This window comes from Terrapene carolina, unplaced genomic scaffold, assembly GCF_002925995.2.
Source record: "Terrapene carolina triunguis isolate 2854851 unplaced genomic scaffold, T_m_triunguis-2.0 Scaffold136, whole genome shotgun sequence".
Lineage (NCBI taxonomy): Eukaryota > Metazoa > Chordata > Testudines > Emydidae > Terrapene > Terrapene triunguis.
In genome coordinates, this window is record NW_020664487.1 from 8646765 (window position 1) to 8672970 (window position 26206).

The window sequence follows — 26206 nt, forward strand, 5'->3', positions numbered from 1 at the left end:
TAAAGTATTTAAAACTACTCAATTTAATTTAAAATTGCATGCAGTATCATGAAAGGTTTCGGAGGACCAAGAGGCAGAAGGTCTGTTCTTTAGTTCTGGGATCATCCATGAATGCACTAACTTATGTATATAATGCTTTTTTCTTCAGAAAGTGGGTTTTACCTAAATTTTTGAAATATCTTTGGTTTTGAATTATATGTAAATGTAATGAGGCCAGAGTCCTGTGGAAAAAAATAGCATGTGATCATGGTAATCCCTGTTTGGTGATTTATATTGCATTTTTCAGATAAATCTATAGCCTTGAAGGGTGATGCAAGTGAATTTTTGTCAAACACACCACTAAAGCATAAACTAGGTAAGGTTATTTTTTAAGTTCCTTTATGTAAGTGCATGAAATACAACTAGGCTTTCAATTTTGCAATAAATTATTATGTGCAATAAAGACCCACAAAACTCTTGTGGGGAAAAATAAGAAATATGCTGTTCATTTTCTCTTTTATATTATGGTAGTATGATAATCCCAATCAGATTATGGTCCCATTGTGCAAACATAGAAAGGTGCAATCCCCAAGAGCCTACCGTTAAGATGAAAAATATGTCAAGGGTGGGAGAATGGAATGCAACAAACAAGCAGAAGTGGTCATGATGGTGATAGGCAAGACTTGTTAGTTCCATCTTTTAAAAACATAATTAACCCATGTCTAATTTTTAAAATGAATTTAAACTCTGGCCTTAAATATAAAAATATGTAGACTAAATTTTGAACTTTCTCTTTTTTGGTTATATTCAACAATTTTCTTTTTAGCCTCACCATGCTAATGTTAATGATGTTTAGTTATCAGTATTTTATCTTATTTTACCCCTTTCATTTTTATTTAATTGTTTAAAACTCTGGTCTTTTATGTCTTAACAGATATTTTAAACACGTGGATTTTGGTATTTAACATTTGCCACTTTCTGTTATAAATATTATAAATTGTGGTGTCTAACTCTAAGGCCTGGTCTACATGGGGGGAGGGAGGGAGAGAGAGGTCTATCTAAGTTATGCAACTTCACACGTGAATAACGTAGCTGAAGTCGACTCTGCCTGCGCCTCTCACCGAGCTGGAGTACAGGAGTCAACAGGAGAGCGCTCGGGTCGATTTATCGTGTCTAGACTAGACGCGATAAATCAACCCCCGCTGGATCGATCACTGCCCGCTGATCCGGCAGGTAGTGAAGACATACCCTAACTTCTCTGTATATTTTAAAGCTCTTACCCTCTCGTCTTTAAATTAAGCCTTGGCCATTTATTCTTTTCTTTTCATTTAACCAATGCCTTACGTTTCCACTCCATGAGGTGCTTTCGGATGTAGCGAGAGCTCTTACTCCCCCTTGTATAGTCCAAGGTTTATAGTAGTCCATGTTGACTGTTACTTATCACCTTATTTTCTTCCACTTATCACCTTTTATTTTCTTACAAACTCATTTATTTGTTCCATTATCTTTCTGGGTACCAAAATTAAGTTGACTGGTCTATAATTCCCTTAGTTTCCCTTATTCTCCTTTTTATAGGTAGGTACTATATTTGCCCTTTCCCAGTTCTGTAGGATCTCTCCTGTCTGAGTTTTCAAAGATAATCACTAATGGCTCGGAGATCTCTTCAGCCAGTTCCATAAGTATTCTAGGATGGTTTTTTTTTGTCAGGCCCTGCTGACTTGAAGACACTAACTTGTCTAAGTCAGTCTTAACTTGTTCTTTCCCTGTTTTAGCCTCAGGTCCTACCCATTTACACTGATGTTCACTAGGTTAGTCCTCTGATCAGTGCTACCTTTTTGGTTAAAAACTGAAACAAAAAGGCATTTAACACTTTGGCTATTGCTGCATTTTCTGTTGTCTTTCCTTCCTCATTGAATAATGGACCTACTCTGTCTTTGGTCTTCCTCTTGCTTCTCATGTATTATAGCCTCTTCACTACTCTTACTATTTGAACCCATTTTGTGATATGCCTCAGGAGGTTGCTGAGATAAATGGAATGAAATGTAATGGAAAACCAGTATGGGGACTATTGTTGGACAGATGGGGTGAAATAGCTATGTGCTACGTGTGCGTGTGAAATACGATTGGCAATGCTTGTTTTCTTGCGCAGTCATAAAAGCAATGTGTTATAGCCTAAGTGTTAAGGATGTGATGAATATTCTGTATTAGCCTAATAAATAGTGCTAGTGGTTTAATACCAGTATTCTGTTAAACACTATTCTGATAAAAACTTGACTAATAAATAGTTTCATGTTAATTAATGTTGTAATCTCTGAGCTTCTGATGGTGAAAGCAGTTGTTGAACACTATTCAAATGTTGCCAGTCGTGGTGTGCTTGCCAGTAGACCTGCATTTTGAATATTATCCAGAAAGCTGGCTGTATTTTTTTTTTAAAAAGGCCTAATTGAAAGCTGAACAACGTGCAATAATTTTGCAAAAGAGTGCACATTTTGTAAAGCAACAGTCTCTCACGCTAGTGAAATTTCATACTATGCTACAGTCACCAGATTGAAATATGCACAATTGAAAACAAATCCCTAAAAAACTTGTAAAATATCTTACGCTGTGGGGAGTGACAGCTTACTTTAGAGTCTTCGATGGGGTAATGATTCAGAGGAACTAATTAGAGTGTGTTGGACTTCTGATAACTTCTGGGTTTATTTTATCCAATATGAACTATTTTTTTCTTTAAATCTGTTCATTAGTAATGCCATCCCAAACACCCAATGTTCGTCGGACAAAAAGAGTACGACTAAAGCCTTTGGAGTATTGGCGAGGGGAGCGCGTGAACTATCTGATGAGACCTTCAGGTATTGTTTCTATATATATTTCTGCTTGTCTTTAATCTTAATTCAGTGCATTATCAGAGTATAGATCGGGACTTATTCTTCTCCTTAAAACATATATAACTAGAAATAATGTCACAAGATTGCTACACACCCTCAGAAAGCGAAGCTGCCCATTCTGTACTTCTGTATGTTAATGTTGTATTCCTAAAGGGGGGAATAAAGTGATTTCTCCAAATCTGAATACAGATGATTCCAATACAGAATCATGAAGGTAAGAGAAGGAAAAGACCTGTTAGGCTGACTCTGATCCTTCTTCCAATGCAGAATTATTTTTCTGTGTCCTTTGTTCTAATTCATCCAGTCTAATTTAAAATCTCGCAAGTAATGGAATACATCTCACTATCAAGGACTTTTGCCTTGCACATCAGCCTACACTTTCCCTTAGTTTAATCGCACTGTCTGTGGTTGCATTAAATTTTCTCCATCCTTGTTTTTTAAATAGTTGACTTGTCTTACTTCCGTATTACATACCTAGAGGTAGGGCCAGATTTTTGAAAGAACTCAGCTGCATTTGCTCTCAATGGGAGCTGCTTGATCCTGAGGTTTTTTTTAAAAAAAATCTGGCTACTTTGCTTTAGGTGTCCTGTAAGAGTGCCAAGCAGTTTTGAAAATCAGCCCAAACTGTGCTAAGCTGTTCTGAATGTCTGGCCTACATATCTTGGGTTTTAGTCTTTCTGGATAGATCAGTCCTCCGTGCTGCTTGATTATTTTTCTTGCTTTTAGAATCATAGAAATGTAGGACTGTAAGGGACCTTGAGAGGTCATATAGTTCAGCCCCCCCTGGCTGAGGCAGAACCTACCTGGACAGTCCCTGATAGGTGTTTGTCTAACCTGTTCTTAAAACCTCCAGTGATGGGAATTCCATAACCTCTCTTGGAAGCCTGTTAGAGTACTTAAGGATGCTTATATTGGGAAAACCTTTCTAAATAGCTAACCTATGTCTCCTTTGCTATTGATTAAGCTGATTACTTCTTGTCCTACCTTCAGTGGACTTGAAAAACACTTGATCACTCTCCCCTTTATAAAAGCCCATAAGGGATTTGAAGACTCCGTTATCAAGGTCTCATCCGCAGTCTTCTGTTCTCAAGACTAAACGAACGCCAATTTTTTAATGTTTCCTCATAGGTCAGGCTTTCTAAAACTTTTATCATTTTTATTGCTTTGCTCTGGAGTCTGTCAAGTTTGTCCATATCTTTCTTAGGGTGCCCAGAACTGGACACAATACTCCAGCAGAGGTCTTACCAGTGCTGAGTAGAGTGATAGTTATCTCCAGTGTCTTCCAAAGGACACTCCTGTTAAAACACCCCAGAAAGATATTTGCCTCTTTTACAGTTGTATCACAATGTTGGCTTATATTCAATTTGTGATCCACTATAACTCCCAGAGCCTTTTCAGCAGTGCCTTAGTCCCTATTTTGTAGTTGTACATTTAATTTTTTTTTCTTCCGAAGTGTAGTGTTTGGCATGTGACTTTGTTGAATTTCATCCTATTTATTTCAGATCATTTCTCCAGTGTGTCAAGATCATTTTGAATTCTAATGTTGGCCTCCAAAGTACTTGCAACCCCTCCTAGCTTTATGGCATCTGCAAATTTTATAAGCGTAGTCTCCACTTTATTATCCAAAAAGAATGAGGAGTACTTGTGGCACCTTAGAGTAATTCATAAAAATGATGGTTCGTACCAGACCCAAGACAGACCCCTGTGTGACCCCTACTAGATACATCCTCCCAGTTTGACAGTGAACTATTGATAACTACTCTTTGACTATGGTCTTTCAATCAGTTGTGCACCACCTTATAGTAATTCATCTGACCACATTTCCCTAGTTTGCTTATGAGACTATCATGAGGGACTGTGTCAAAAGCCTTTCTTCAGTAGGCAGCCTTCAGTCTCAAGAGATCATGGATATGCACCCCTGAGAGGTAAAGCCTTACTAAAATCAAGATATATCAAGTCTGCTGCTTCTCCCCCATCTGGTTGGCCAGTAACGGTGTCCAAGAAGGAAACTAGGTTGGTTTGGCATAATTTGTTCTTGATAAATTCATGTTGTGTATTACTTACTACCCTAATATCCTTTAGGTGCTTACAAATTGATTAATAATTTTTTCCAGTATTTTTACAGGTATCAAAGTTAGGCTGACTGGTCTATAATTCCCCAGGTACTATAGATAGGTACTATGTTTTCCCTTCTCCAGTGCTCTGGGACCTCACCATTTTCCATGAGTTGTCAAAGATAATTGTTAAATGTTCCAAGATTTCGTAAGCTAGTTCCTTAAGTATCCTAGGGTGAATTTCATCAGGCCCTGCTGACTTGAATACATCTAACTTATCAAAATATTCTTTCACCCATCTTTTTCCTATTTTGACTTATCTTCCTTACAATTAATATTACCTAGGAGTATTAAACATCTTGTCACAAACTTTTAAGTGAATACTGAAGCAAAATCAGCACTAAACACTTCCGCCTTCTTGGTGTCATCCGTCATAAGCTCTCCTTTCCTGCTAAGTAGTGGACCCATGCTTTCCTTCATGTTTCTCTTGTACCTAATGTATTTATAAAACCTCTTAATATTGCCCTTTGTGTCTCTGGTTAGGTGTAACTCGTTTTGTGCTTTAGCTTTTCTGATTTTATCCCTGCACGCTTGTGCTATTCTTTTGTATACATCCTTAGCAATTTGTCCATGTTTCCACTTTTTGTAGCTTTCCTTTTTGATTTTTCAGGTCATTAAAGAGCTCCTGATGCAGCTGCATATTAGCCTCTTGCTATTCTTATATTTCCTTCGCATCAGGATAGTTTGCTGTTGGACCTTTAATATTGTCTCTTTGAGAAACTGCAAGCAATCCTGAACAACTTTTTCTCTAAAATTTTCTTCCCCTGGGACCTTGCCTACCAGTTCTGAGTTTGTAAAAGTCTGCTTTTTGAAGTCCATTGTCCTTATTCTGCTGCTCTCTCTCCTTTCTTTCCTTAGAATCATGAAATCTGTTTATCATTTCATGATTGCTTTCACCCATGTTGCTTTCTATCATCAGATTTACAACCAATTAATCCCTGTTAGAATCAACTCTAAAATGACTGCTCCCTGATTATCTCCTTCACCTTCTGAAAAAAGTTGTCCCCGGTACATTCCAAGAATTTATTAGAGATTTTTTTGTCCAAACTACCTTCCGTTTGTCTATCTTTCTGGTAATGTGATGTGAAGCTCAGAGCTGAAGGTAAGGTTCCTGATATAAAAAGGTATAAAATATTACCTTATTTTTAGCAGTGTATGATAAAATACCTTTGTACGTGCTGGCCAAAATTGCACTGACCTTTTTGTATGAAGTTGCAAACTCACGTCAAAAGAGAGTTTTTCACCATCGGTGCTGGCCAGATTTCTTTTATGCATTGGATGTGTGTTATTTTGCCCTCTATCATGCTTTGTTTACCAGCTTTTAGCCTTTTTTATACATGTGAATTAATCAGAACCAAGTATATTTTAAGCTAGAATTAGAAAAATAGTTAACAACATCTAAATATTACATCTCTTTGGTTCCTCTTGTCCAGTAATTTTTAGATATATATAGGTAGATAAATTAAAGCAATCTTTGCAATTACTAATTGCAAGAAAATTAACATTAACACAGTATTTATGGTGTTCCCTACATTAAGTACAGGGAATACTCAGAATCTTGCAGTAACATTAATTAGGCAAAAGTTAAATGAAAAACTTTAAAATTTTTAACTTTTACCTAATTCATGCCTAGAGCTCCTGGCTGTCCTTTTCTTGTAAAGTATTGTGAACCTTCCAGTTTGCCTTGAATGCAAAAAGATCCACTTCAGAATACCAAAATTTTTGATGATCAATTCGAAGGACTTGCAGTGAAGACAACTCTACCTGATCAATTTTCTTTCTGTTCAGACAGCTGACCTTCATATTGGTGGTGCCCTTGATATGCAAGGCCCTGTTAGACAGTAGATGGGTTTCCGCCCATTGAATTAATGATGCAACTTCCTCTTGTAAATCCATTGACCTCGTACTCCCCTCTTGGTTGTGTCGTTATCAGAATATGACCATTTGGCAACACTGGGGCCAGTTGTCAAAGAGCATACTTAGTGCTCTCAGCTGTAGAAAATTTGTTTTTTTGTTTCAAGGCACTATCACTATGCAGGATACATTCATCCCTAGAAGTTCAGGAGGGTAATTGCTGATCTGATCTTGTTCCTCTTTCAACTGACTGAAAGATTTTGTGTACCTCTCTCTTTATCGACACTCCAAGATACGACTTTTTTTTTAATTTACTATAAATCTGTGCTGTTGCAACATTTGGATTGTTGACTCAGTTGCTTGAGTGAACCCCTCCTTGGACGGGCTCTGATGAGAATGTCGTCCAGGAAGCGGTAAACCTATATCCCTTTCTGTCTGAGAAAAGCCATAGAACAACAAGGACTTTCGTGAACACTCAAAGCACGGGTGACCGTCTGAAAGGCGGTGCTTTGTATTGAAAGTGATGGGTCCCTTGAGTGAAGTGCAGAAATCTCCTGTGTGTTTAGTGAATTGGTACATGAAAATAGGTTTCTTTCAATTTGATTGACACAAGATAGTCCCCCTGGCGGATTGCACCACTATGGACTTCAAGGTCTGCATTTTGTATGTGTTTCTCCTTATGAACTTGTTCAGGTGGTTTAAGTCCAACACTACTCAGTCCTCCCTGGATCTCTTGGATACCAGAAACAAGATTAAGTAGTGGCTGGAACAATCTCTGATTTGCAAAAGACGATCTGTGGTCTTCAACATATTTATCTTTTTTTGTGGATTTGAGGCTACTGGAGAAGGAAGGAAATGGATCATTCAGGATCTTTGAGAATTCTATGATGTACTCTTCTCGAACCACATCCAGGACCCATCTGTCTGATGTGCCGAGAGGCCATTGGTCCTTGAATTTTAATAGTCTCCCCCCAAGGTGTTGCTTGTCCAAACTCTCCTGACCATATTCAGGCATTGTTTCTGGTGTCTTCAGCTTCATTGCTGTAAGACTGGTCTCTTCACTGTCTGGGCTTAGACTGGTTCCATTTGCTTTGCTGTAGTCCTAGAGGACAATCTCACAGACTTTGCCGGTGTTTCCCCCTTGGCCTTAATTACTTTTTCCAAATAGAGATGAAGAGAAATGTGTGATTCAGGGTTTGAACTGGTTGGAAAATACTTTTTTGTAATTTCTGTACCAATCCGCTCTTCTTCTCCTTAGAATCTTTTCTAATGGGCTCATCTGATGGAATACCCAAGCATCTAATCACCTTTCGTAACATTGTCTCAAATGATTCAGGTGGAAAAAAGATGGTTGTGCTTTTGCTTCGTTGATTCAGACTGAGATTGAGAATTCACCTTCCTTCTTTGACGATCCTAACTTTCCTTTCTTGGACTTAGATTGAACAGATTTCCTAACCTTCTTTTTTATTTTGTGATGACAATGAAGAAGAGGATGAAAATGAATTAAATGATGATGAAGCTGAAGAACCACCAGAGACACAATTCTATTCCTTTTATTATGCTTTTTCTTTCTCTGGGTGAAAATGTTCTGAGCAGAGCCTTTAGCTCTGGTGCCCCCTGGTGATGAGTCAGAGGAATTGCTGCTATCCCAGGAGAACAGGCCAGTTTTCTCCGAAGAGTATGTCTACACATAAGTATATGTCCAGGCTTGAGCCCAGGCTCAAATCAAACCCCCGTAGTATCCACACACCAGTTGTGTTAAGCTAGGGCTTGGACCCAGGGTTCCAGGACCCTGAAGGACTGGAAGGTCCAAGCTTGTGTTAAGCTGGGACCTAGGGTCCGAGCCCTATTGCTTTCCTGTGGGCACAAAGCTCTGGCTTGGCTTGGGTCCCGGAAGACCTCCGGATGTATCCCAGAGTTCCCAGCAGCAGCTGCCTGGTCAAGTGTGCTCCCCCTTCCTGCTCTGGCTCATCTTCACTGCTGCATGGAGCTTGCCCAGAACAGGGAGTAAAGCTAACAGCTGGGAGGCAGCTCCGGGATGTTGGGAATCATCCCTCCCCTGGTCATGCTGAGCTGGGAGCCCTGCCACTCCCTCTCCCTGCAGGGCAGCTGTTTGGTTCTTGCTCCGCTCTCTGGCCCTTGCTCCTGGCCCCCCCGCCCTCCCTGGGGCTGCATGTGCAGGGGCGCCCAGGCTGCATACACTGTCAGGGCGGCGAGTGGGAGCCAGCCTCAAAACTTCCCTGCAGTCTCCAGGGAATCCTTTAGCCCTGCCTCCTGGAGCGTGGTTGGGGCAGGGATAAGGGATCCCAGGGGGTGCTGGAGCACACTGCACCGCAAACCCTGGGGATACACTTCACTGCTCCGCAGCCGGCAGCAGTCAGGCTGGGATGCGTGTGTGTTTTTCCTCTGAAACCTACATGTTATGTCAAACTTCAAAACAGGCAAAAATAAATAAAAAACCAACCAACCAAAAACACCTTCGCTGAACCTCCCATTTTAAGAATTAAGAATCGCAAAGTTTAATTTTAATAGTTTGATAGCCCTGGAGACTGATATCCCAATTATCTTCAGAACAGCTGCACATGGGCATTTTCCTGCCAACGTGACCCAGCCTAGAGATGGAGAGCCTAGTTCTCAGGTTAGATGGTACTTCAATATAAGGCCTTCTCAAACTGCAGTCATTCTACTGAGACATCCACAAAAGGAGCTGCGTATGCCGTTTATGTACCCAGGTGTTCCTTATGGGCACCTGAGTCCCACTAATAACACTGCCACGGTTAGGAAACAGGGTGGGCAGTAGAGTTTTCCCACAGTGCACCACATTCTTAGGGCTAGAGTGTTGACATGGGGTGGAGGCGCTAAGCATTTCGGGATGTTTACTTTGACTCGGGTCTGTACACTGCAGTGTGGACGCCAGATCCCTAGGTTCAAGCGCAGGTTAGAAAGTCCTCAACCTAGGATTAAAATGCAATGTAGATGCTCAAGCCCAAGGTTCTCTGACACGGGTCAGCTGACTTGAGTCCAACTAACCCTAGACATACCCTAAGTGTCTGAGGTAATTTCTTGAATCCTTTTTAAAATTTTACTCCTTTGGGGAGGTGGGATTCGGAACCCTTGTCAGATGAGTACTGTGAACCTGTTCCGCTAACAGGCATCGCTTTATGTTTGCCCCTTTAAGAGTGGGTAAAAGGTCTGTAAGGGGACAGTGGAGCTGCTGATTGAGGCTCACGAGATGGCAGGCATGTTTCGTGCCAAATCTAAGAGCTCCCTAGCCAAAGAGGGTGTTTGTTTCTTTTGGGTTGGGGAGGAGATTCCTTTCTCCTCTCCTCTGTGCAGAATTCCTGACTTCCCCTGAGGTTGCAGGAAGGAGACCAAATTGTCCGATGATGGAAGTGATGGGGGATGATGAAACTTGCGCTGTGATGGGGTGCATGTCTGAACCAGTCTGCTCCTGGCTCTGTCTGTGGCAGATTCCGCTGGTCCTGCTTATGGTTTCCCAGGGCCACTACCCTTTGATGAAACCCCCTTTGGTGGCTGAGGGCTCTGATCATTTTCTTGCCATTTTTCAAATGCAGCCCAGCTGTCAGACTCCCCACTGATAGGGTGTTCCTGGGGAACTGGCTCCTGGGTCAGAGTAAGGCGGCCAAAGCAAAGCCTTTCCAACCCAGCAGATGAGGAAGCTGGAGTGCACATGAGACCTAAACCTCTCCTCCTGCTCCATGCGGCCGGGATACAGAGCAGGAGGAATGCAGCATTGGGTTCCTGTTTGGACCTTTCTTCACCATCCCCTGAGCCTGTTACCTGGGCAGGCAAGGGGCTAGGTGGATGGGCGGGCGGGCACTGTGGAAATCCCAGGCAGGAGACTGCCTCTTCAGGATTTTTGATTCTCTCACAGCAGGTACTGAATTCCACTGCCCTGCAAGTAGTTACAGGAGGCAGAGCAAAACTCAGTGGGTCTCTGGAAGGTGGGGGCTGGTTCCCAGCAGTGGTCCAATCAGCTTTGATTCTGCCCACAGCTCTAGACCCACACTGGGGATCTGTAGATCTAGCCTTGAGAGAGAATCTGAGTTTTTGGATTGTATTCCCAAATGTGTCTGGGTTGCTTCACAAAGGTGGTGATTTAAAAACAAAAACAAGTTAACCAAAAAAGCAATGTGTCCAAACAGAGCAAATTCTGAACTGCACTGTTTTAAAAAAAAGAATAAGCTTTTTCATAAAACTAATTTTTAAAATGCCTACTATGCAGTAATGTTTGTTACCTTTCTTTTGTTTCAGGAGGGTTTGTGGTAGGTGGAATAGTGTCTCCTGAAAAGGATCCATGCAAGAAGGCTAGCGTAAAGAGAAAACATACGCCAAAAACAAGTATAAACTTCCTTGAAACTTATTTTGCTTTTTTATTTCAATAGCAGTATGGAGCGATGGTTCAGATTATGCACAGTGCTAGCTCTTCACACCCCTCAGTAATCCTTTGGGGGGAAATTTTGTAAGACGTTTAATTAATGTTAAGAACATAAGAATGGCCCTACTGGGTCAGACAAAAGGTCCATCTAGCCCAGTATCCTGTCTTCCGATATTAATATGAATTAAAACTAACATGTTAGTGTGGACAGGGACATTGGGCTTTAAAATACTGGTTATGGCTAACCCTAGATTAAGAATAACTTCATGTGGTGAAAAAGGGGGAGCTACTTGAGGGAGTGGGAGGTTGGTGATAAATTCAGCGCAGTGGGTAAAGAAGGTGAACTGCAGTTCTGTCATTGATCCGCCTATTGGTTAGATAATATAAGTTAATGCATGTACTCCTATTGTATGTAGGTAAGCTACTGTAACTATCAAACATTTCATGAACACAAGCATCACCAATATCATCCCAAAAGGCAATGCACGAAGGTCTTATGTATACTGGGAAAACACATTGTGTTAGACAACATGTTAACAAACATGTTTTAACTAATTTGATGTTGACTGATTTTACCCTCAATGTGGATGAGGACAGTTGTTTTAAAAACGTTAGCTGGTTGTGCTGATGAGATAGGTAGAGTTCTTGTCCATACTGCAGATGGTGGTGACTGATCTCATTTTCTATGATTGAGTTGGTCCGCAGATGATCACTTAGAACCAGAGCACCATATTTCATCCCAGTAAAGAAGCCGGCTCCTTGTCAATCTGTTATCTGGTAATGGGTATAATTCCAGAAGCCTGATATTTCTGAGCAGAGGTATAGAGACTTCCTACTTTCTAGAATGGAGTCTATCAGAAAAAAATATAATTTTAACTTGGAAAAGGTTTGTGGTGTAGGGCAGATAGGCCTCCCACTAAAACTGCTTTATTTTAAAATGCACAAAACAAAAACTCTAAAGACTTTCACTTGTGAATTTGGATTAGGGCTGTCAAACGATTAAAAAAATGAATTGCGATTAATCGCACTGTTAATAATAGAATACCATTTATTTAAATATTTTTGGATGTTTTCTACATTTTCAAATATACTGATTTCAATTACAACACAGAATACAAAGTGTACAATGCTCGCTTTATATTTATTTTTGATTGCAAGTATTTGCACTGTAAAAAACCAAGAAATTGTATTTTTCAATTCACCTAATACAAGTACTGTAGTGCAGTCTCTTTATCATGAAAGTTGAATTTACAAATATAGAATTGTGTACCAAAAAACCGGAATTCAAAAATAAAACAATATGAAATTTTAGAGCCTTCAAGTCCACTCTGTCCTACTTCTTGTTCAGCCAATTGCTCAGACAAACAAGTTCGGTTACAATTTGCAGGAGATAATGCTGCCCGCTTCTTGTTTACAATGCCCCCTGAAAGTGAGAACAGGCATTCTCATGGCACTGTTGTAGCTGGCGTTGCAAGATATTTATGTGCCAGATGTGCTAAAGATTCATATGTCCCTTCATGTTTCAACCACCATTACAGGGGACATGCGTCCATGCTGATGACGGATTCTGCTCAATAACAATCGAAAGCAGTGCGGACCGACGCATGTTCGTTTTCATGATCTGAGTCAGATGCCACCAGCAGAAGGTTGATTTTCTTTTTTGGTGGTTCATGTTCTATAGTTTCCACATCAGAGTGTTGCTCATTTAAGACTTCTGAAAGCATGCTCCACACCTCGTCCCCCTCAGATTTTGGAAGGCACTTCAGATTCTTAAACCTTGGCTGCAGCTATTTTTAGAAATCTCACATTGGTACCTTCTTTGCATTTTGTGAAATCTGCTGTGAAAGTGTTCTTAAAATGAACAACATGTTCTGGGTCATCATCTGAGACTGCAGTAACATGAAATATATGGCAGAATGCGGGTAAAACAGAGCAGGGGACATACAATTTTCCTCCCAAGGAGTTCAGTCACAAATTTAATGCGTTATTTTTTTAACGAGCGTCATCAGCATGGAAGCATGTCCTCTGGAATGGTGGCTGAAGCATGAAGGGGCATACGAATGTTTAGCATATCTGGCACGTAAATATCTTGCAATGCCAGTTACAAAGGTGCCATGCAAATACCTGTTCTCACTTTCTGGTGACATTGTCAATAAGAAGAGGGCAACATTATCTCCTGTAAATGTAAACAAACTTCTTTGTCTCAGCAATTGGCTGAACAAGTAGGACTGAGTGGACTGGTAAGCTCTGAAGTTTTACATTGTTTTGGTTTTGAGTGCAGTTATGTAACAAAAAAAAATCTACATTTGTAAGTTGCACTTTCACGACAGAGATTGCACTACAGTACTTGTATGAGGTGAATTGAAAAATACTATCTTTTGTTTTATTTTTACAGTGCAAATATTTGTAATCAAAAATAATATACACTTTGATTTCAATTACAACACACAATTCAATATATATGAAAATGTAGAAAAACATCCAAAATATTTAATAAATTTAAATTGGTATTCTATTGTTTAACAGTGCGATTAAAACTGTGATTAATCGTGATTAAAAATTTTTATCGCGATTAATTTTTTCGAGTTAATCGTGTGAGTTAACTGCGATTAATCGACAGCCCTAATTTGGATTCAAGACCCATTTACTAAATATCCTTTTGGCAGCAGGTTTGACCCATCATGAAATCACTGAAAGAAGCTGAGTTTCTGCAGTCATTTTTCAGGTTCACTTAAGACATGCATTTGAAACCCCCAGTAAAGAGCCCTCTGTCATGGGATAGTACTATATTCCTGATTATGCTAAACGTTACTTTTGGGGTCATGTTTCCAACCTGGTAAGTCATTTCTGACTTCAGCTGGGAGCAAAATAACTGTAGGTTCTAGTGACCAAATCTTTTATACTATATATATATTTCATTAAATCTCCTAAGACTAGCTGGTAGTTCAGACATCTCTGAATTTCCCTCTAAAGGGGGTGGTAATTTTCCAGTTTAATAAGCCAGTCATCCTCAGAGGCACTCCTTCATGAACTCTGTGTGAAAACATCACTGGGTTTTTTGCTGATGCAGACTAAATCCCTTAAATGGAAAAAAAAAAAAAACGGAGAAATTTTCTAACATGAATCCCTAAATTCTACTGAAACCAAGAGAACTATGTTGAAATGTCTATCTGATTGCATCTGTCACTGCTATAGCATACAGAGGCCTGCAGTTTGAAGAGGGTCAAGTCAAAACTTATCTATCTGAGGCCGAGTGGCTTTGTTTCCAGCCTTAGATTTGTCCTTGTGTAGGAGATCTGCAAAGCTGCCACGTGGTATTCTCTATGTATTTATGAAGCAATATAGGTTGCATTTGACATCAAGAAAGAAATCCAGGTTCTGACTACTTGTAGGAATTACTTCCCAGTTATAGGGTGCCCAAACTGTCCTGCCTCTTAGTTTGTGTGAGATTTGGGATATCTTACTTTGGATTGGTTACCTTCACTCGTCCTGAAGATTTTTCCTTAGAGGAATCTTAATTTTCTGTACTTTGCAAGAAGAAGTTACACTGACTTCCTGACATTTGGCTGGAAGATTTACCTTTTATTTTAGAAATATCCCTTGAGATTTTAATCTCCAAGTGAAGATCCTGTAAGCTTGTAAAGAAAAGGAAAACCTTCACTTGTAATAATTTTTCTTTGAAGGTTTCATCTTTGAGCATTCCCACTCACTCAGTCACCTCCATCAGAATTTGGTAGGGGAAAGGCTTTTTTGGGACTTCATAAAATGTTTAAAATGTTAAGTGGCTTCAGGAACTCCATTGTCTTTAAAGCAGCAAATGAACTTTAGAAGGTAGATGGTCTTGGAGATGTATTGTTGTTACTGTTGTGACAGGAGCAGTTACCACTGTCCTAGGGAGTCCCTGCCTGTTTTGCATAAGAGAGTGACTCCACTGAGAAATTATAGCTTCAAAAATTTCGTATTACAAGTAATTCCCATTTATTAAGGGAGTAGTCTTTCAACCTGTTTGAATATTTAAAATCTGAGGAATTATTTAAATCCTTAACTATGCATTTGAATTCTAAAATACACCTCTACCCCGATATAACGCTGTCCTCGGGAGCCAAAAAATCTTACCGCGTTATAGGTGAAACCGCGTTATATCGAACTTGCTTTGATCCGCCGGAGTGCGTAGCCCCGCCCCCCAGAGCACTGCTTTACCGCGTTATATCCGAATTCGTGTTATATCGGGTCGCGTTATATCGGGGTAGAGGTTTATTTGAGAAATGATGGTGACATAACATCATCTCAGGTTGCTTTAAAAATGTACAATGATTAGGTTTTTTTTACACTTTTCTTTTGCAGGGCGTCATGCTGAATATTTGAATGTCCCCCTAGCAGATACTTCTAAGCCAACTGCTGTATGGGACCCAACAATTAATGAAGAGGTTTTGCTAGGTAAGTTGCTGAAGTGACATGACCGGGTTCTGAGGAGTTCTGTTACAAGATTGCAGAATTTGGTCCTTCTTTGGGGTCATACAGGGAAGTATGCTGATCAGGGCTTCCTCTGCACACATAAACTCTTGAAGTGCTGAGATATCCCTCTTCCTTCCTCCTGCAGAAAGTCAGGGGAGCCAGAGAAGGGGAAAAAGGTAGGGAGATAGTATACTACTCTAGAATTTTTCAGTCTGCTGAACCTGGAATCTTACAACAAAGTACTATGCTGAGTACTCAGTATGATTAAGAAATTGGAGGATGTGCTGTGCTAATGACAAAAATATTTAATATACATGTGGATATTATTCAGCTTCTGGCAATTTTGTTTTTCTGTAGAGTGTGTCAACACTGGACGTAATCATTCTTGTTTCTTTAATGATGAGTCAGTGGAAATATATAAAAACCTGAATACATCAGTTTTTGCTGCTGGTAAATTGATCTTGAAACCGCTTAAAGAAAAGGGGCACCAATTTGTTTACACAGATAATATAGTGAGTACATCTGTTTCCTTATATATTCTTGTATAGCAAAATACCATGTACTGAAAGGCTTTGATACTTTAAAGACCTATTTAGTATTGTTAGAAGTACTTTACTACTTGAAGTTAATGCTGTATTTGTAACTTTTATTACATGTTTTCTTAAAAAGGAATACATGCAGAAAACACGTTAATGAAACATTTAAATTGTAGGTTTCAGAGTAGCAGCCGTGTTAGTCTGTATCCGCAAAAAGAACAGGAGTACTTGTGGCACCTTAGAGACTAACAAATTTATTAGAGCATAAGCTTTCGTGGGCTACAACCCACTTCTTCGGATGCATGAAGTGGGTTGTAGCCCACGAAAGCTTATGCTCTAATAAATTTGTTAGTCTCTAAGGTGCCACAAGTACTCCTGTTCTTTTTATTTAAATTGTAGAATCATGCACTGAAAAATAAGGGAAATTCACTAAGTTAAATTTTGCTCTACAAAAGTAGAAACCACCTGGCACACGTTAGCCTTCCTATGTTCTTCATTATATGGTAAATATCCATATATTGTTAATAAGTACCATAAAATGTAGGCAACAATGTAAAAGTCTTAATATAGAAGAGAACTTTACATTTCAAATACCTGTCTTTATTAAATGCTTGATTTCACAACCATAATTTGCAGTGGGGTGGGGGGAGTGATGAGATGTGTTGGGGGCTTATTGTTTTTTGAGAGTTTTTTGGGGGTTTAATTTGTATTTGTACAAAAAGCTTTAGTGTATATGAGAGGAGAAAGTTCCAGCATAAAGGATTTTTTTCTTCGATAGTACTATATTCATCTTGCAAAGAAAATATCTCACTAATGATAGAATATTTGCTTTTGATTTAATTTCTGAAGGCTTTCCATGTTATCCGTGGCAAGATTATTTTTACCCTTCATAAGACATCCTACTATCTGACTACAGGAGATTTTTTCTATGTTCCAGAAGGTAAGTACATTTTAAAAACAATTTGTTGCAAAGGGACCAGCTGAAGGGAGAGTATAAGTGGTGGAAACTAAGCTGAAGGGGGGTTAGGAGAAAGTTAGGGAATAATTGGACAACCTTTGCTGAATTTGGGGATAAGAACCTCATTAAGAGGTGAATGAGTCCCAAAGGCAGAGAGAAGTTAATGGTCCATTGTGTGTAAGCAGTAACACAAAACAGTGTGTGTTTATGTTGGTTATCTTCATGCTTCAAGTGCACTATGAAGCCAAAAGCTATGACCTTGTCTTCAATCACTCAAGAAGGGCTAGTACAAGGTGTAGCAGTACTACCTGAAGTGTTAACGCTTTCAGAAAAGGTTTTGGGAAATCCCTACTATGTTAGCCCAAATAATGGCTATTATATCTTGCTACCAGCAGAAGGCAGGAAAAAGGAAATAGTGAGGTCATCTCCAACCTGTGAAAATTACTAGACTGCCAGACACTGTTCAGTTCTTTGATCTTGTCTAGTCAGCTAAACCAACTTGCTTATTTTGGGATTGGTCTTCAGTTGAGTTTTACCGGTATAACTTAATGGTTGATTAGGGATATGATATATATTTTACTGAAAGCTATACCGGTGAAGCCTTATTGTGGATTCAGTTATACCAGCATAAAGGTGACTTAAACCTGTATAGTTATTCCCCTTCCTGTACAGGAATGGCTATACCAGTATAAAACACATTTATGCTGACATAACTGCATCCCCACTAGGTGGATTGTGCAGGTATTATTAAAGCGGTGCGGCTTTCCACTGTAGGCAAGGTTATTTGGCTTTCAGTGTAATTAGTTTGCAGCTCTGTCTTTTAGCAGGATTTCCTGTCTTTAGGTTAGTAGTCCCAAGCAAAGGGTCAAAGACTTTTCAGGGGCTGGAGATGACATGGTTAGGATGGCTATTTTCCCTCTCTATTGCTATGGGCAGTGCGTCTTTAAAGGTATGTACTGAAACCCTGCAGGATTTAGTCTAGATTGCACCTGCCAGAACACCTGTCCCTACAAATACTATTAGATACATTTTTAATAAATGCAAGCATCTAAAGCCCCTGGTGAATTCACCATATAATCTTACTACTGGCCCTCTATTGGCTATAGGTACCAGGGATGCTAATTTCTCATGCAGCTGTCTATCTACCCAATAACTACAGACATCTGACTGTCAAGGACTTACATGTTCTGTGTGAAAAATATGGTAAACTACCGAAGCCAACTCCCCTTTGACTATTTTTTCCATGGTTCAGACAGGCACAGTTATTTTTACCACCATGTTTAAATATGAGCTTTGTCTAAACTTAGTGCTTCCACCAGTATTCCCATCAAAAGAGTTCGCCCCCTTTAGGAATTATAGGTCTGAAAAGTCCTAATGTGTGGACAAGGTCAGTGAGTTAAACATACTAAATGTCTTGAGGCTTAAAGTCGCATTTTTCAGGAACATAACTACAATGTTAAGTGAGGAGTTACTGTACTCTGGTCTCAGAATCCCCATGTGGATGTAAGATCACTAGATGGCGCTAGAACCAACAATTACTGCTGTTATGAGTGTTAGCCAGCAAATCTGGATCTAGTGAATGCCGGCTCTTCAGGTACCCAGAGTTGACTTTCAAAGCCTCCTTTAAAAAAGGAAAGCAGCAGGCACTGCTCCCCCTCATTACAGGCATAAAGGGTAAAGCCTACTTAGCCACTCCCTTAGGGGCATCTTCTCCCCGATACGTTTCAGGCTGCAGCTGCGCTGATCCATTGGACGTTTGTGCATCACACAACACATTATTTACAGTCTAACCTCTTTTCACATTCAGCCGCAGCCCTACTGCAGTGGTGCAGCCTGGCAAATGCATGTCTGCAGTCTCCCAGGAGTAGAGTGATAGTTACACCTTGAGCCCTTGAAGTATTCCATTTATCTGCACCTGAATACTGTTCCTAGCTATAACATCTGCAAGGAAGACAGCAAGTTACCAGCTTCGGCTGATTATTTATTGCATTAAGTTGGTCTTAAATCTGCACACTAATGTTCTGTTTAAAATTGTCATAAAATTCCACTTGAATCAGTTTGACACCTCTGGTTTGGTTTCTGAAACCACATAATTTACCTGTTGAGGCTAGGTTATACAAGATGGATGTTAAGAGGGACAAACTTTTTGTTAATTACCCAGTTTTTCCTTCCAAGATAATGTTAAAATTGAATCTATTCCATATTAGAGTTTGCTATAAATGGATCAGACAGTATTCAAGCTTATGACTTTAATAAGTGATGATTCTGAAGTAGACAGTCAATTTCACTAGGCTGAAGGCAGCTTTTATGGGACTTACATAATATTGTGATGGGATCCCTGGGGTACAACCTGGAACTGGGCTTTCACTGTGTCCCCTTAATTCTCCAGCCTGCGCTGTCTCTCACAATGCTTTGCTAGTGATCAGCAGCAAACCCCTCCAGGTGCTGTCATCATTCAGTACAACAGCATGTTGTACTCCCAAGTACAAGCATGTTGTACTCCCACGCGCCCCCCTCCCCTTCAAGAGGTTGTTACTTCTTAATGTCTCAAGAATAAGGATCTGCAGTGACAATTTCTGAAGGGAAAAAATTGGCCACTTACCCGTGACTGGTAAGATCTCTGTGTATGGCCTCTACAGATCCATACTTAACTTCCATCCTTTTCCACTTCCTTAGGGTCCATCTCCTGGTATTCTGAATATAAATGGAAAGGCATTGAAGGTGGTAGGGGCTGTAGATCTCTGTGTAACCTCTCATCAAAAGCCTTACTCTACAAGAAGTATGTGCTCACTCACCACCTTTTAAATGGCTCTAAGTTTGTGGTGCTGTGAGCATACAAATCGCTAGTGAGGATCTCATTATTCTTGAGAACTCCAGTTACAAGTTTGAACCCCTTGAGGGGATAGCCTTGATTTTTTTTTTTTTCTTGGTATGAAAATCACAGCTTTGATTAAAGTTTTCTTATAGCTGTTGAGGGCGAATGGCCCAATCTTACGCATTCCCTTCAAGACACTCCTCAATACACATCCTCTTAAAGTGAGTCTAACTCTATATCAAAGTAAACAATTCTAGGTGCAGTTTCTTTCCTCCCAACTATTAATAAATTTTAAATTCACATTGAGACTTTGGGGGCTTGCCCATTATTGTTCTTCGGAATTATGGATGAAATGCTGTTTAAGTTGCTGACCTACCCTAACTGCCAAAGAGTTCAAAATGTCTATAGGAAAAGTGTTCAAAGTTAAGTGTTGCTACAGCAACTTGGTCCTAATGCTATAAAACATTCTGATGACTTTTTATTCTTTTACTCTTAGGAAATGGATACAACATACGCAATCTCCTGAATGAGGAAAGTATTCTTCTTTTCACACAGCTGAAAGGAGAAAGGTGGGGAAAATAACTTTGTACATAAAGGTTTCACCCAAAATACATTTAAAGTTTGTATGCAGTGTGGTTTTCTATTATCCAATTACTCTTGAATATAAAAAGGCCTTCTATGTCCATCTCAACATTCTATTTCTTAAAAAATTGCATTTTTAAATGTTATAGCTGTGCATATATAAAGCAATTTTTCCACTACCAAAAATAGGATACCTGAGCTCCTATGGAATTAAGAAAATTAAGACACTTAAAGGGTCCCTTGTACCAATTAACTCTGATCTCCTGTGTGTATACAGTATAAAGACTTGATTGTGTAACAGACAGGTAGAGGTATTAATTTAAAAAAAATCATATCTTAATAAATGAACTATAATGTATGGTTGAAAGCTTATACCACTTTGTCCTGTGCCCTCTCCTCAAGTCCTATATGGTGGCTGTTAGTAGAGGTTGCAGACAATTTTGAGATTTTCACATGCCCTTTTCAAATGCAAAATGCCTCACTTTGAGAAACTAGACCAATGGAAAGTTGGTATTTGGGTAAGTTTTGGACAGTATTTTTTTTATGGTAGATTTTCTATATTGTTTGTCACTGAGATACCTCAGGCCTCTTTTTATCCTTGTGTCATTGATAATAGCAATCACAGTTGTCTGTCCAGCTTTGATGTCACTGCACTGTAATGTATCTCAGGGGACAAGACGTTAGCAGAGATAAAAGTTGTCAGCTCTGGCTATCTCTGAATGTCTCTTTGTAACAACTATATTTTCTCCTGGCAGTTCAGTGCTTTCATCTTTTTTTGAAAAAGGAAGATGAGATCTAGGTAATCTCTCTTGACACATCCTATGTTGCTTGACAAATTACCTCTCATTGAAATTAATGAACCTTCACCTCATTGGTAACCCATTCCCCCAATTCAGTAACAATCTGACTGAATGCTGGACCATTTCCAAGTTGTCTTTTGTATACATTGAAATACAGATTTTCATTTTAATCATTTAGAAGTCTGATCACACTGCATGCTGAGTCTTCATGTCCTTATCAATTTATTGTTTAATGCCTAACAAATATAGTTTCAGAGAGTCCTGTGGCACCTTTAAGACTAACAGATGTATTGGAGCATAAGCTTTCGTGGGTGAATGCCCACTTCGTCGGATGCATGTATAGTTTCATTTGTCAAGTTTTAACAGAATTGATGGTCATAACTGAAAATAAAATACAGCTTTTACATTATTTTTTTACAGATGAAAATATGAATGTTTAAGTTGACCATCCAAAAGGTTTATTATAATGTTTGAGGGCCTGTTAAAATCCCTTGTCTGCAATCCCACCTAACATTGAAAGTTGAAATGGTCAGAGAGAGAGTACTATTCTCCTCAGGTGTCCGTGGCCAGTGATCCCAGGAGGCTTCACCAAACTTGTTGACTTTCAAGCCAAGAATTTTATTTAATTTTATTTAATGGGTTGGGGTTAACATTCTAAACCAGGAAAATGCTGAGATGTAAGATCTCAAATTTGCTTATCAACATTAGGGACAGTTGTTTTTTGACAAAACAGATATGTAAATGGGATCAAAGGGAGTCATTGAATTGCTAGGCACACTCCTTTGTATACTTATCAGCTTGTCATGGTTTAAATAAGACATTTTAATTGTCTAGGTACATATTTAGAGCATTTCTGTATGAATTTGATCTATTTGGCATTAGGACTGCTTCACTATCAATAAGCAGTTTAATTATCTTCATAAAATGTTTGTTAGTGCATTGTTAAAATGACTAACCAAAGACAATAGGAAAGCATTTTCATTGCAATTAGGCCAATTATCGCACTCAGAATATATTTATAACTCAAATAAAAATATTACAGGCAGAGCTAGTGTTAATGCCGATAGTTGTTCTTCAAGTGTTTGCAGGTGTATGTTGGACTCAGGTGTGCACATGCTCAGTGTGTCATAGCTGGAGAACTTTGTGTAATACTACCTGTCGGGTTGGTGCACGTGCCCTGTGCCGCCTCAGGCCCCGTTCTGAGGCTATATAAAAGGGTGGCACTGCCCTTGCGCCCCCAGTTCCTTCTCACTACCCACAGCCTGAGTCGGAGATCCCTGTGCAGTTTACCTCATAGTTACTGCATCACAGTGAGTTTTCTCTGTATTGTTTCTGAACATTGTTAGTAGTAGTTTAGTACCCACTACTTAGTTTGTATTCATTTTAAGTAGTTCGTTTAGAAATCTGGTGATATGCCCTCACCAGGTTTAAGCACTGTCAGTAGTGTGGGGTGATCTCCACACACTGATCACACAGTGCTTGCTGTGTCTCGATGAGTGTCATAAACATAGAGCTAAGGGTAGCATAAAATCCCTTCTGAGTAGCTGTACTGAATTGCCTTACATGTAAGGGGTTAATCAGTTCAATTAATCTAATTGGCACCTGACCAGAAGGACCAATGGGGAAAGAAGATACTTTCAAATCTGGGGGTGAAAGGGGAGGAGGTTTGGTTTGCACTCTCTTTGTTTGTTCCCTCTCTGCACAGAGAGAGGGACCAGGCAGGAAAAAACATCTCCTAAAAACATACCTGAAATGAGCATCTAAGATTACAAACATTGTAAGTAAGGCAAGGAAATGCGTTAAATTATCTTTTGTTTTAACTTGTGAATTTTCCCTATGCTAAGAGAGAGTTTTATTCCTGTTTTTTTGTAACTGTGAAGTTGAGTCCAGAGGGGAGTCCTCTGGGTTTTAAATCTTTTTATTACCCTGTAAAGCAGGGGTAGGCAACCTATGGCACGCGTGCCGAAGGCGGCACGCAAGCTGATTTTCAGTGCCACTCACACTGCCTGGGTCCTGGCCACCGGTCCGGGGGGCTCTGCATTTTAATTTAATTTTAAATTTAATTTTAAATGCTTCTTAAACATTTTAAAAACCTTGTTTACTTTACATACAACAATAGTTTAGTTATATATTATAGACTTATAGAAAGAGACCTTCTAAAAATGTTAAAATGTATTACTGGCACGCAAAACCTTAAATTAGAGTGAATAAATGAAGACTCGGCACACCACTTCTGAAAGGTTGCCGACCCCTGCTGTAAAGTTACCTTCCATCCTGCTTTTGCAGGTGTGATTCTTTGACTTTTTCTTTATAATAAAGCTCTTCTTTTAAGAACCTGATTGATTTTCAGTGTCCTAAAAACCAAAGGGTTTGGTCTGTGCTCCCTTTGTTAACCTATTAGTTAGAATATTATTCTCAAGCCTCCCCAGGAAAGGTGGTGAACGGGTTTGGGGGGATATTTTGGGGGGATAAGGCTCCAAGTGGCCCCTCCCTGAATTGTTGTTTAAATCACTTGGTGGGGGCAGCAATACCGTCCAAGGACAAGGAAAGGAATTTGTCCCTTGGGGAAGTTTTTAACCTAAGCTGGTGGAATATAAGCTTAGGGGGTCTTTCATGCGGGTCCCCACATCTGTACCCCAGAGTTCAGAGTGGGGAGGGAACCCTGTCAATGAGGGACACAACAGAAATGTGCAGTATCTGCTGGTCATTCAAGAGAATGCAAATTCATGGAGAACTGCATCACAAACAGCACCTCATGGAAAAGCCAGGAGGCCTGCTTAAACACCGGGGCCTTTGACAGATCATCCGGCCCCTCACACTGCCTCAAAGGTGACAGTGGTCTCGTATAGACCTCTAGACTTGGACTCTTCCCCTTGGAGAAGAATAGATTGTTCTGCTTCTTCTGGGCTTCTATGTAAGAGAACTGATAAGACTGACTGGGGACATTCCAGCTCAGAGACTTTCTCCTCTTCTAAAATGAGTGTGGACCATCACCGAGACTCTCTGAGCACCCAGGATAGATCAGGAGTGTCCATCTGCTCCATGGTAATGAGGCCAGAATACATTAATACTGTGCCATCAACTTGGGTACCATCTGTGGAACAGCTGTTGAGTCCGGTACCCGTGAACTCGGTTTCAGTCCTGGCATTGTCAGTACCAATGATGCCACAGGCTTATCAGGCAGCAACTGACTTATTGTGCCTTTCTGTCCCAGAGTCTCTTCTGGTTCATGAGTTTTCTGCTGTGGAGATGCACCCTGCGGTTCCTGGCCTATCCAGATAGGCTGCCTTGCAGTGTAGACTTACTGGCACAATTGTCAGTAGTGGCTAGGAAGCCTGCTGAAGAAAACCCAGCACTGTTGTTGGTACTGGCTTTTTCTTTGGCCTCAACATCAGCCTCCATCTTGGCTTCTGCAGTTTGAATATCAGGCTGTTCTCTGAACAGTGTAACAATGGTGTCCTATATCTTGGCACCGGGGCCAAAGCCCTTCTTGGTTCCGCCTCTCGATGTACCCTCGATCTCATGCGGTACTCATGGTACTGACTACTGTACCGACTCTGGTACTGATGCTGTTTTTTCCATGGGCTACAGACAGAGCAGAACACTTAGTGGCCCTTTCAGGTTTGGCCTCTCCATTCTCTGTTGATTACCCGGAGGATCTTTTGCAGCAGGCTTTGGAGTCGTCCTCTACTTCTCCATCCCCTCCTAGGTGTCAGTTGCAGAAGTCTTCTAAAACCACCATCAGAGGAAGAGCATTGGTACTGAGACCGATTCTACAGCAGGCACAGAGAGTCATGGCCTGGTACATACTGGCTTCCTATGTCCTCACTCATTTCCTCACTGGCCCCCTTGAAATCCTAGGGAAGCTCCCAGCTCTCCAAGGTCCTGATCATCGGCACACTCTAGGGAGGGTCAGCAGACCATTCTGTTCCTTGAACCACCTGTTTTGGGGGCACACATTGATATTGCCTCCACTGAGCCTTTGATACAGCAAAGCAACCCATTACTACAGGAACAGGACTTGCCTCAGGAGGGTCCACTTGCACCTCCTCCATTGTCGTCATCCTCTATGGATGAGCCCACAATCCCAGATTCATTTTTCCTGGTTCTGGAAGACTTTAAGTCTTACCAGGACCTCCTAAGGAGGATGGCTGCAGTTTTGGGCATCCAACTGAGTTTGTCCAAGAGAGTAGTCAGAACTTTTGGTCACATGTCTCAGGGATGTTCCCACACTGGATATATGTAGGGCTGCTGCTTGGTCCTCTGTGCATAACTTTACTGAGCACTATGCCGTCACCTCTGCTTCAAGGTCCAATTCACTCTTTGGATGAGCAGTCACTATTCAAGTAGACTCCAAGCCCCTCCTTCTGATGGTACTGCTTGTGAGTCATCTGAGTGGAATACACATCTGTAACCACTCGAAGAAGAAAAACAGTTACTTAGCTATATTATAACTTTTGTTCTCAGAGATGTGGGTGCAGGTGTGTATTACATGACCCACCCTCCGTCCCCTTTGCATTGGAGTCTTCAGTCATGTATTTCGGTGTGAAGGAATTGAGGGGTTCGTTGCGCTGCTGTCTTTACATAGCCTCAGGAGGGGCCATGAGGAGGTCCTGGGTGCATATGCTGCCCCAATAGATACTGCTACATAAAGTGCTCTGGCTCTGGCCTGGTGGGCATGCACACATCTGAGTGAATTCATGTCTGCACCCATGTCTTGAAGAATAACAGTTGCAATAGATAGAACTGCTTTTTTTCTAGTTGCCTAACACTTTTCATTAATAGACTTTCAGTCACTTTTGTAACTTTGCCAATGTAACCATTTGAGC

The 26206-nt window shown here is 40.3% G+C and overlaps 1 protein-coding gene across 1 annotated transcript in view; it reads left to right on the forward strand.

Moving 5' to 3' along the window:
* Window positions 1–26206, forward strand: part of CENPC (centromere protein C) — a 60231-nt gene that overhangs the window by 21906 nt on the left and 12119 nt on the right. The window contains exons 12-18 of the mRNA XM_026653328.2: window positions 287–355; window positions 2724–2828; window positions 11108–11194; window positions 15576–15668; window positions 16044–16198; window positions 17072–17162; window positions 20492–20564. Coding sequence (XP_026509113.1) covers window positions 287–355; window positions 2724–2828; window positions 11108–11194; window positions 15576–15668; window positions 16044–16198; window positions 17072–17162; window positions 20492–20564 — 673 coding nt within the window. The remainder of the gene's footprint in view (window positions 1–286; window positions 356–2723; window positions 2829–11107; window positions 11195–15575; window positions 15669–16043; window positions 16199–17071; window positions 17163–20491; window positions 20565–26206) is intronic.